This window comes from Podarcis cretensis (assembly GCF_951804945.1).
Source record: "Podarcis cretensis genome assembly, chromosome: 12".
NCBI lineage: Eukaryota > Metazoa > Chordata > Lepidosauria > Squamata > Lacertidae > Podarcis > Podarcis cretensis.
The window spans coordinates 30,054,538-30,067,211 of record NC_137181.1 but is presented as its reverse complement, the minus strand read 5'-3'; the positions used below and the strand labels follow the sequence as shown (position 1 = coordinate 30,067,211).

The 12,674-nt window shown below is 40.0% G+C and overlaps 1 protein-coding gene across 7 annotated transcripts in view; it reads right to left on the bottom strand.

Moving 5' to 3' along the window:
• UMAD1 (UBAP1-MVB12-associated (UMA) domain containing 1) overlaps positions 1–12,674 on the bottom strand; it is a 41,588-nt gene that overhangs the window by 5,539 nt on the left and 23,375 nt on the right. For 6 of the 7 annotated variants that reach the window (XR_013832279.1, XM_079948193.1, XM_079948194.1 and 3 more), the window contains exon 5: positions 5,740–5,801. The exons of the other annotated variant lie outside the window; for it this stretch is intronic. Coding sequence is in view for 5 of the 6 variants with exons in the window: in XM_079948193.1 (XP_079804319.1) it covers positions 5,740–5,801 (62 nt within the window). In the remaining variant the exon portion in view is untranslated. The remainder of the gene's footprint in view (positions 1–5,739; positions 5,802–12,674) is intronic. 7 annotated transcript variants of the gene reach the window in all.

The following is a 12,674-nucleotide window of genomic DNA, read 5'->3' as shown; positions in this document are numbered from 1 at the left end:
GAAACTACTACCTAGCACACTGTTTCATGTATTTAACTCTCAAAGAAGTTAACAAGTCTGAAAAAGTTATGTGGATAACCTTAGGGGACTTCATGCTGGCATTGGGATGGGCCAAAGGCAAAAATGAGTGGAGCAATTCATGTCATTACACACACACACCTCCCTGTGCCATCCAGGTAAGAAAAAAGCATTATGACAGCTCAAGCACACATGCCAGCCAGGCAAAACCATTCAAAGAGGGTTGCCGAGCAGGAAAAGTTTGGGAGTGGCCTAGGAAAAGTCCCAAGGGTCTGATATGAGTGTCCTGGAAGCCACATTTTGCTCCCAGCCTGAGGTTCCCCATCCCCATCCTAGAGATATCCAGGAAGCTTGGACCTTTCTGGAGAGTTCTGCACCCATTGCAGCTGTCTGAAAGCCACTGCTATCTTTCTAGAAAAAGAGGTTCCAGAACTCACCATGGACGCCTCCCTTGTTCTCTTATAATGGCAATGGCGCCCACCTGGGAGGTGCTGGAACTCAGTTCCGGTGAGTTCCAGTTGAAAAAAGAAGCCCTGCTGCAAACCCTACTTCTCCAAATACGTCATAAAGATCCAGGTAAACTGCAATCTACAATGAACTCTACCAATGTTTAAAGAAGAAACAAGAACAACAAAGCACTTAAGCAGGCTTCCAAATCCTGGCCAATTAAGTTTGCCACGGGGGTACTGAATTACACACATTAAAAAAAAAACAATGGACAAAATGTGTTATAACTGGATAGTTTAAAACCAGATTTCTTTTTAAACAAAGTGTGGCACCTACACATCAGTACTAGGCTGACTAAAAAGGTATTGTTTTGTATATAAGATCTTATCAAGTTAGGTTAACCTTTACTTCTCAACCATAGCAATTAACTAAGCTTTTCCATGCCTAGCTTCGGACAAACAACATTGGTGACAAGAGCAATTGGTGACAAGAGCAATCCCAAGATGTTATGCCAACTCTAACAGTACTAAGTATGGAAGCATGGGACAGCACCTTATCAATCCTGTTAACTTGCCAAGCTGGTTTCAACACGCATATCACAACAAAACAGTGCTGCGCAAAGTGAAGGTTATAAAAATGGCGTAAGCTTCCATGCTTGTCTCTTTCCAGCACATACAGTAATTTACAGCAGTGTGTTTGGAGGATTTGTTATTCTACCTTAGACATGCTGATTCTGCATAACATTCACCTTTACCCAGCTTGTCCCACTGCGAAGTGTGGGGCATTCAAAACATATTCTTCAACAGTTGGCTACACAAAATGCTGTCAGGTATACCATCATCACAATTTCCAAGTAAAGTGGACTGTCAATTCAAATAATTTCGAAGAGCGTCTTTAACATTTTACATTAGAAATTCAGGGACCATATATAGGCTGCAATGACAGCTGATGGTAAACATTTATTTACAAAAACAGGTGCTTTTCTTGTTCAGCAATGTTCACCCATTATCTAAATGCTGTATGTTCACAATTCAAAGAGATGTTCACAATTCAAAGAGATGTTCACAATTCAAAGAGATGAGTAATAGTACAATATCCTACAATGGAAAGCTTGAGCTTGCAGACAGAACTTCAGTGGCAAATGTTAATAACACAGGACACATCAGCCAAGACTCCCATTATTTCTGAGTTTTAACAAATTATACAGTGGTGCCCCGCAAGACGAATGCCTCGCAAGACGAAAAACCCGCTAGACGAAAGGGTTTTCCGTTTCTGAGGCGCTTCGCAAGACGAATTTCCCTATGGGCTTGCTTCGCAAGACGAAAACGTCTTGCGAGTCTTGCGATTTTTTTTTTGCCCCCCCCCTTTTCTAAGCCACTAAGCCGCTAATAGCCGCTTAGCCGCTAATAGCGCTAATCCGCTAAGAGGGTTGCTTCGCAAGACGAAAAAACCGCTAGACGAAGAGACTCGCGGAACGGATTCTTTTCGTCTTGCGAGGCACCACTGTATTTGGAAAGGGCAGTCAGCAGAACAAAGCAGCTACAGCAGAGGGTTTAGATAATGGGTGGGCAAACTAAGGCCCAGGGGCCGGATCTGGCCCAATCGCCTTCTAAATCCGGCCCACGGATGGTCTGGGAATCAGCGTTTTTACATGAGGAGAATGTGTACTTTTATTTAAAATGCATCTCTGGGTTATTTGTGGGGCATAGGAATTCGTTCATTCCCCCCCCCAAAAAAAAATATAGTCCAGCCCCCCACAAGGTCTGAGGAACAGTGGAGCAGCCCCCTGCTGAAAAAGTTTGCTGGCCCCTGGTTTAGATGGAAAACCCAGGTTCAAATCCTTTCCAGTCAATGAAGCCCACTGGAACAGGGCTGGTGCGGTGGGTGACTGTACTCTGAACTAGACTGTCGTGAATGTTCCCCAAACTCATGATTCCTGCAATCAGTTTAAAGAGCTGAAGGCAGACCTTGATCAGCAGCTAGGAAATATAACTTTGCTGACAAAGCCAGGGCATAAGGAGTATCTCTCCCTAGCCAATCAGGAAGTCTCATAATGTCAGCCAATCATGGGGGGAAATAATGCACTGTGCCATAACACACACAATCCTGGCCCTAGCCTCAATAGTCCTTAGTATAAATCTCTGTTCATCTAACACCCCCTGGTCTGGTTCACATGTCACAATAAGCTGCATGATGGCTTACAATGAGCAAGCATGTTGGTACCTTCCTTGTTTCCTGAGAGTAAATGAACCAGAGCACTGATTTAGTATCACATGCAAACCAATGCTTATGGTTTCTTTCTATCCAAGCAAATCAGGAGAGGAAGCCAAATCAGCACGCTTTGGTACGCTTTGCTCAATCATGGTAAGCCATAGTTCAGCTTACCATTATGCACAAACCAAGTCACACACATGTCTTCAGCTGAACTCACAGAGAGATTTCAGAGCTTGCTAGAATGACCTTGCTCCCCCCCCCCATGCAGTGAATGTATGAGGTTAATGTGAACAAGGTTAGCAGCATGCATGGATCTACTTGGGTTAAGTACAGCATCTTGTTTCCACGGCAGCCAACCAGATTGTCCTTGGAAGCCTACAATAGCCTCATCCTATTGTCGAACCCAGAAGTAGCCACTGACAGCCTGAACCACTTGCAGTCATTGATAGGCTTGTCCTACTTCTGGGTGGATAAAGATAACCACTTTACCATATATTCTACCACACACCTGCCCCTTACTTACTGACTGACTAACTAACAAGGAGGAGCAATTTTTATAGCTGTTCCTTTTTGAAAGAAGAGAAGGAACAGTTAAAAATAAAATGTGGATGTCCTTGAGAAGATTTAATTTGAATTGAGATGAATCATGAGAATGGCTGTTCTTTTGGGAATTATGAAGTACAGTCAGCATCCTGTGGGGATGTACAAGGTGTTCCTATAGAGTATAGAGGGACATCAGTGCCAGGCTGAGGGAGAAATTCTGCACTGGTCTGTAGTAGTTTTCCTTTATTTTCTCAAATCAGACACAAAGGCTGCAAATCCTAAATTGCCTGAGAAATTTCGGGCTAAATACATGAGTATTCTTCAGAACAACTCATTAAACAGCTGAGGTGAGAAGCCACTACTATGAAAAGGTACTGGTTTTTGGCTGTTCCTCATTTTCAGATTTTGCACAAATGTCTTAAAAGGGTTTGTAAAATGAAGCTTATAGGAACATGACGCTAAAGAACACACTTGGGGGTGGTCATGAAACCTCTCTCAAAGTTATCTCAAGACAAAAGCATATATAAGAACTTATCTTTTTTTTTTAAAAAAGATATTTATTAAAATTTTCCAATTTAATACAAAAAGAAAAACAATAGACAAAAAAAGCAAAAATACACAGTTAAAATAAGACAAAACAAAACAAATATAATTCCCATTTCTTATTTCCATTACCTTATATCCCGGACCTCCTCTCACCTCCCCCTTTTGTATTCCAATTCGAATTCTTAATTCCGCAAATCCTTATTATAACTTAATATAACTCATTTTAGCTTGTTGTTCAACCTTTACATTACAGCTGGTAACCATTTAATTTCTGTCCAACATCATTCTAACATTCATTAATTTTGCAGTATTTCTGTAAATAGTCTTTAAATTTCCTCCAATCCTCTTCCACAGTCTCTTTTCCCTGGTCTCGGATTCTGCCGGTCATTTCTGCCAATCCCATATAATCGATCATGTTCATCTGCCATTCCTCCAGAGTGGGTAAATCTTGTGTCTTCCAATATTTTGCGATGAGAATGCATATATAAGAACTCATCTACATCTATTGTACAACTCTGAATTGCCCTTCTAATCTCTTTTAAAGAGCTCTGGTAGAGACTTCCTGCATTTTTATATAAACAGGATCCTCTTCAGTAGCAATTTCTCTGAATTGTAGCAAAGAACAGCTCATTCAGCTTTGGCATGACTTCTGCTCCCAAACTATCACTGCTCAGTTCTATTTAGGAACTGGAAAAATCAAACTGAAGCTATCATCCTGTTACCAAATATTTGCAAGGTGTGTTGCAAAAATGGAAAGACATTGTGATGATAGAAATACAAAGTGCTGGAGGAAGAGTACATGCTCAATAATTCCTTTGCATCAGCTTAATTATTACGAGAAAGGGCAAAAGAGCAAGCATCAGGGATTGATTATAAATGATAGCAACTTTTTCTGCACTCTCTGGATCTTTTAACATTGCTGTACTACAGCTGTTGCCAAGATTCCTTTCAGCTCTGCTCGACCTCATGAGCCAATCATCCAGTTCAAAGATGCAGAAGGCTTTCCATTCTCCTCTGTCTGCCTTGACCAGCCCGAAGTGCATCTTTCTGAAGAGCTTAGTATGCAGGACATATACATGTGTGTATGTAATTCTTCTGTGCTGTGCCACAACACAGACACACCAAAGTCTGGTACTGATCACAGAATCCAACATCTTGAGAATCTCAGCTTTCAATATTTTAAAAGCAAATTTGCAGGACTTACAACTGTGAAGTTAGCCTTCAAAGTGCATGGGCAATCGTTGAAACCCCAAAGGGAGTTCAGCAGGATTTCTAATGGGCTGAGCTCTTTCTACAAGTAGAAGATAATGCAAAATTTGCACACAGGCAAATTTGCTAAAGTTGCATGATTTATGTAACTTTCTTTCTGCCTTAGCACACATTTTGTTGGTGGGAGAGTGTTAAAAAAATATCTGCATATTTCCAGTCCCAACCCACTGCCTCTTCAGAAACAAGCTGACCTCAAACCTTTGGCTCTTTGTGTCAAACCGAGTATGCAAGTGTACTCTGAGATGTACACACTACAAGTTGAGCCACACCTTCTGGTTTCCCCAAATAGCTTTGGACCAAAGCCAGCTCCCAAGCAGAGGAGATGTGAAGCTTGTGTCTTTCATATGAACTATAAAGCACAAACAAGGGTCAATAAAAGAAGCATTTGCCCACTTGAAACTACAAGACTAAAGCCAAGTGTCTGTTTTGAAGATCAAACAGCAAGACAATAAACTGACCACTTGCTAATTTCTTTGCTGGTATAGTACTGGGTAACTTATTTGATGACCCAGCCAATGCTAGAATTGTCTCTCACACTGGGGGAAAAGGAAGACAATAGGTAAAGGTAAAGGTACCCCTGCCCGTACGGGCCAGTCTTGACAGACTCTGGGGTTGTGCGCCCATCTCACTTAAGAGGCCAGGGGCCAGCGCTCCCATTCAAAGAGATGCTTTACTGCACAAGTTATATATTTTGATGATTACCGGCGTAAAGTGGTTGCTGTTAGATTGCAGTTTTCTAGCTGCTGAAGTTTATCCAGGCCCATCTAAATGAAAAAGAAAGCAAGTATGATGTTGACTTTTGTAAAGCAGGGATTAAGTAGACCCTGGAAGATTTATTTTGACCACTAGAAGTATAAGTCACCCAATAAAGCAGGAGAAGAGTACAGTGAAGAATCAGGGCAATGAAAAATAAGGTTGGAGGGCAAATATGTGAATTTGTGATCAGCTTCACAAAACAGTATTTGGATGCTTTTTTATAAATAACTGACAGGAAGCACCAATACATTTGGCATCTGTTGAAGAAAAGCACATCTGGCCATCAGTGCAAAATGCAATGTCAAAGAAGCAAGCATAAGTTACTTTTACAAGGTGACAGTAGACAAATACAAACCACAGCAGTTATTTCTACAACTACCTTCTTTGTTTCTTGCACCAGTCTATTCCCCAGGGCACTCAAACACAGATGTTTGATAAGCTTTATAAATCCTAATTCATGATCATGCCATCTGTCAGAATCAGATGAGGTTTTATTTATTGTTACAGGTATTGCATACTATGCTGTTGGTTGCTGCGAAACAAAACAAAGCAACAACGATTCTCTTAATTTTCTTAATGAGTCAAAGAGAGAATTAAAGGAGGATAGGTGAAATGATAGCTGTGGACTCTGGCACTGCAACTCAGTATTCATTCTTAAGGGCAGAACTCTGTATTTTGAAAATAAGATTGGAGCAACCAAAAGACATTTAGACAAGGACTATGATAGCAAAGAACAAAAGGAGGAAATGGCAAGACTATGAGGACTGCACATAGGTGAGCAGTAAATGAAGCAGGAGGGGGTGGGGAGTCAAGAGTATCAGCCAGAGATTCAAGGCCGAACAATTCAGTCAAGTAGCATTTGGAAAATCATCAACATAAATTATTGTTAATGAAAATTCCTATGGTAGTTTTCCATGCACAAAGTCATTGACAATACAGCAATTATGTTAAACAAAGTTAAACTATAATCCAGCAAGTTGATCAAGGCAACCCAGCAAACCTGATGACTGACTGGGGCTTGGAACTTGAGTCTCCCAGTCCTAAAAACCACCTTGGCATATAACCACCCTAATGCAGTACTGTACATTTGTCAACCTACAATAACCATATTAGTGATCATAAAGAGTTGACAGTCTCATGATTTAAGAGCAAAGATCAGCATTAGGAGAACAGATGGATTTCTCAGTCCTCTCCCATCATCTTCAAAGGTTAATTTCAAAAGAGACTAATGTTAAAAGGAAATAAACTATGTATATTGCCTCTGCAGACAGGAATGTTTTCCTTTTTTAACCTGAGCCTTTTTTGCAATATAATTTAATTAAAATTATTTTTTTGTTAAGCAAGGAGAATGGATCCAAATGACAAAGGCCATCATCTCTAATAAGCCATACAACTCTGACAGTGAGCTAATTGTAGAATTGTATAGTTTCTTGTTTAACCTTCTTGCCACTCTCCTCTAGGAAGTCTTAGTTCTGGTTCAGCAAACTGCTTTCAGCAGCACATTACTGAAAAGTCAACTTTGCTCCATTACTGGAAATTACAACTCAGAAGACCTTGCCCACTGTCACCCCTTTTAGATGAGCAATAACAGCACCATGGATGCCCCTAAACCCAGGAAAATTACTGTGACCAAGGTTTCACTGCTCATAAATGTCAGCACTGCCTAAAAGCAGTAGAACAGAGTTAAAGTCCAAGGCGGAATTTGAAGCACTTGTGTTCAAGGAAGGCATATACAAAAAGAGAACATTTCTTGGGGATACACGATATATTTAATACAATTGTGATTACATAAGATAGGTTCCTTCATATGAAGCAAACCTTCATATATTTATTATTGGGGGGAAAGTTAGAAGTGTTTGCCGCATATCCTTGTGCAATGTTTTCCAAAGAACTTTTTGACATGCAAATACATGAAATATGACTCACTAGTAGCTATGCCCTTCTTGTTTATTCATAACCACACAAGCATTTCTGTCTCCATTTCAATGCATAGCTTAGAACACAAACATCTATCAACTTTACAGTTTGTTCTTTGTAATGCACAGGCATGGAAATAAAGGTTTAAACATCAGTCAATGTCTGCAAACTTCCTAGGAAAAGTGATCTATTTGTTTCATTTTATTCAGCCTGTTTAGAAGCTTGCCTATACACAGCAACTAGAGATGTGAAGACTTAGAAAACATAAAAATGGGGGAGAGCTGTACAACAATTGTTTCCCCCTCCATGACATTACATCTCTAACAGCAACCCATAAAATGATAGAAATAAACAATAAAAGTGGTATCAATAAATGTTTTAAGTTGACAAAAACAGATAGTTTGATCTTAAATATTTCTATGTGAACACCAATTACATCTTCCTAGGATTTCTGTGAGGCAATGCATGTTAAAATTACTGCTTCGTGGCACCATTTTGCATTTTTCTCCTTGCAAATTTTCCTCACATTTTTTTCTGTCCTTGTAAGGCAGGTGTGGGGAATCTTCGGTCCTCCAGTTATTGGTGAGCTACAACTCCCATCATCCCTAGCCATTGGTCATGTTTGCTGGGGCTCATGGAAGCTGTAGTTCAAAAACACGCTGCAGAGCCAAAGCATGAAAGCAGTCAATTACTTGCTCCTGGAATCCTACCATTCTGCCTCTACTATAAGGCTTGAAGCATCTTCAAAACAAGCCACACAGACAATCAGGATTCTTAGGATAAGAAAAATGCTACCCAAAGCAGTTTTGGTATACACATAGTGTGATTGCACAATAAAGAGTACACACAGTCTTCAGACATAGCCTTATTCTTTTGGTCCCTTGAGAACAAATTCAGGGATCTACCATATTCAAACATGAAAAAGTGATGTGCATGACCAGTCCCAGTATTTTATTTTTCACCGATTCACTTCCCTGTGAATAATCTCAAAAGCACTAGCAAAGAGGGCAAATGATATACCAAAAGCTGTTTTCAGAAAGGACTGCAGTGATCAACTAGACTTCCCTCATTCATTGATGCATTTCATATTTCAATATTTTCCCCTAAGCTCCCCAAATAAAAAATAAATTGGTAGCAGGTAACAAGATGGCGACAGCTGTCACTCCTTGTGCCATTTAAATAGGTACAGTGGGGGGGGAACAGCGGCAAGAGTATGGGTAGCAGCAGTCTTGTGATGGGGTTCACAGACAGATCAGCTTTTTTGCCGGTAGTTCCTGCTATCCCCAATCACCTATAATTCACTTGAGGCGTTTGTCTTCCTCACTTTTACTATGCTTGAAAACATATTTTATACAAAAGATCATTCTTCCATGCTTCTAATGCCAATGAGGTTCCTGAATTCTTCTCATCAGCAATGAAATATCTGTTCCTTCTAATTTTCCTAGTTTGTTTAATTTGTCCGAGTACACAGTATTGTGTTAGCAATCGCATTTCCCAAAATAACTTTCATAAATGAACAGCTTTTCTGACTCCATCTTAATTTGAAAACTATTTCACAGTTTTTTCTCTTGTTTTCTTTTCTTACTACCTAATGGTACTTTACTGAAAATTAAGGCCATTATCTTTTGTCTACTATTTTCAGTACCATTCTTTTCTTAGAAACATGATGTCAAACATATCTTTATCACTTTCTCCCTAGGTACCTATTCTGTCCATGTTCCCTAATTCCTCCCTATCGTGCAAACTAGGTCTAAAATAAGGACTCCTTATTACTCGGCGAACCTTATGTAAGCAATTAATCTTTTGTAAAAACTTTCTGAAGTGTGATGGACAACACAGTTTGCCATATTTTTGGAACACTTCCTTAGGGTACATCTTATGTAGGTAATTATTTATTTTGTTTTTTATTTATTTTTCAGAGGGAACTGCAACAAAATGTTGCAGTGTACATCACTCCCTGCTTGGAATTCCAGATTCCCTTTAAATCCCCTCCCCCAAGGTTTCCCTGGCAACAGTCATTAGGCATTTCATGCCCACTGGGCATGCTCAGTTCTTTCTAACTGATGAGTTTTTTTTGCTCCATTTGGGTTTCCCCACTTCATTTTTGAGGGGGGCGGGTCGGATGGGGGGTTGTATAAACTCATGTCCAATTCAATTCTCCATGGGCAGCTCTTTCTTTCTTCCATCTCTGGGGACATTTGCAAATAGTTTCTCAGGGTGAAACAGGAAGTGACCTAGCCAAACAATGAGATGGTCCTTTCTACAAAACATACACACATATGGTCTGAAAGCACAGGAGCCCATCACCTTGCTGATTTTAATTAATTTTTATAATGAAATGTTTTTAGAATGTTGCACTATTTTATTGTTGTTAGCCACCCTGAGACCGGCTTCGGCTGGGGAGGGTGGGATATAAATAAAAATTATTATTATTATTATTATTATTATTATTATTATTATTATTGAAGCTATGCAGGTCTAGGTCTGACCAGTACTCTTCCATCTCTCTCACCAGCCTTTCCATTTTCCCTGTCCACCCACCGTGGTAAGATTCTGGCCCCTGGTGAATGCAGCAGCAGCCTGTGCCACCAAATTATGATGGGGCTGTTTCCACCTCTCCCAGCCATAGGTAATTTCTGCTATAAATTTCTGATATCTCTCATAAGTATCTATAATGAGGTTTTGGTTACAAAAGCATGGGAAGATTTGAATCAGTATTAGTATATAGATGACTTGTTTGTTTATTTAAACCATTCATCTCCCATCCATGAGTGTTTCTACTCTGGGGATAGCTTACATTATTAAATCAACAAAGTAAGAAATTTAAAGACACAGGGTTGTATCCAATGAAGTCATTCTATTATCCAAGTTGTTTTAGTTTTAAGTTGCTTTAACAATGGGTTGCCTCCAACCCGAAACAATTAAAATGGTAAATATAAACATAGAACACATTTCAGAATATATTAAACACAAATCATTTTTTAAAAAACTTAAAAGAAATCATAGCAGGTGTCAGAAAAGCCTATCTGGAGAGAGTTTTGGAAGCAAAGTAGGTTCTGTTGTTGTTTAGTCGTTTAGTCGTGTCCGACTCTTTGTGACCCCATGGACCAGAGCACGCCAGGCACTTCTGTCTTCCCCTGCCTCCCGCAGTTTGGTCAAATTCATGCTGGTAGCTTCGAGAACACTGTCCAACCATCTCGTCCTCTGTCATCCCCTTCTCCTTGTGCCCTCCATCTTTCCCAACATCAGGGTCTTTTCCAGGGAGTCTTCTCTTCTCATGAGGTAGCCAAAGTACTGGAGCCTCAGCTTCACAATCTGTCCTTCCAGTGAGCACTCAGGGCTGATTTCCTTAAGAATGGATAGGTTTGTTCTTCTTGCAGTCCATGGGACTCTCAAGAGTCTCCTCCAGCACCATAATTCAAAAGCATCAATTATTTGGCGATCAGCCTTCTTTATGGTCCAGCTCTCACTTCCATACATCACCACTGGGAAAACCACAGCTTTTACTATACGGACCTTTGTTGGCAAGGTGATGTCTCTACTTTTTAAGATGCTGTCTAGGTTTGTCATTGCTTTTCTCCCAAGAAGCAGGCGTCTTTTAATTTCGTGGCTGCTGTCACCATCTGCAATGATCATGGAGACCAAGAAAGTAAAATCTCTCACTGCCTCCATTTCTTCCCCTTCTATTTTGTCTCCTTTTTTTGATGTTGAGCTTCAGACCATATTTTGTGCTCTCCTCTTTCACCCTCAATAAAAGGTTATTTAATTCCTCCTCACTTTCTGCCATCAAGGTTCTATGTGTGACCAAAACCTGCTACCTAGAGACAAATTTCACTATACCATAAGCCTTAGCTGCTACAGTAGCGTTTCATCTGTGCTATAAATGTATTTATAAATGTATGTCACCTGAATCTTTATATTCTAATATTTTTCATTGACTATGTCATTATACTTAGCCAAAAGAGACAATATAGTGGCCACAATACAAATAAAGACATATATTATGTTTACAGATATGAACGGGAATTAAAGGATATACAGTCATACCTCTTGTTACGTTTGCTTCAGGTTAAATCTTTTCAGGTTGCATCCCGCGGCGACCTGGAAGCACCGGAAGGGGTTACTTCCGGGTTTCGCCGCTCGTGCATGTGCAGATGCTCAAAATGACGTCACGCGCATGCGCAGAAGCGGCGAATCGCGATCCGCAGGTTGCGTTCTGCTCATGTTGCGAATGGGGCTCCAGAACGGATCCCGTTTGCCACCAGAGGTACAACTTAGTCATATTCAGAGCAGACCCACTGAGAAGAAAAAACAGCCACACCAATGATTTAAGGAACTTAAATCTATGGATTTCAATGAGTTTATTATGAATGGAACTAACACTGGATACCATCCAATATGTGCAACCACAATTTTCTTTCATATTTTTACTACAGAAATTAGTAATGAAGAAACAAGCCATTTTCAAAGTCACTAGCAGCTTGCCTCTTTGGCAGCGAGTGCTACTGCAATGAACTAAAAAGTAAAGTGTTTGCAACACACACAGTTCCTTTTTCAGAACTCATTAGTTATATTAATTAGCACTACAAATCTGAATAACATAACTTTTTACTGAACCAGATCTATTATAGGGATACATTGATTACAAGCAATGGACATCATATGTCCATAAAAGTAGATTAGCAACAGTTAGGAAGCAAAGAAAGAACCACCTCTAAATAATCCAATGGTATGCTCCACTATCCTGCAAAATGACTTACAGTTTTGGCCAGTGAAACTGTTTTGACACCAGAAAATCTAGTCATTACCAGTACTACTCATGCATATTTGTGTCCCTCCCACGAACACACACTCTCATATAAATGCTAGTATAAAAAGGTTGTCTCCAACTAAGTATACCCAGAGTAGACCTACTAAAATGAATGAAGCTAAGCATGTCATGCCCATTGGATGACTAAGTAAGT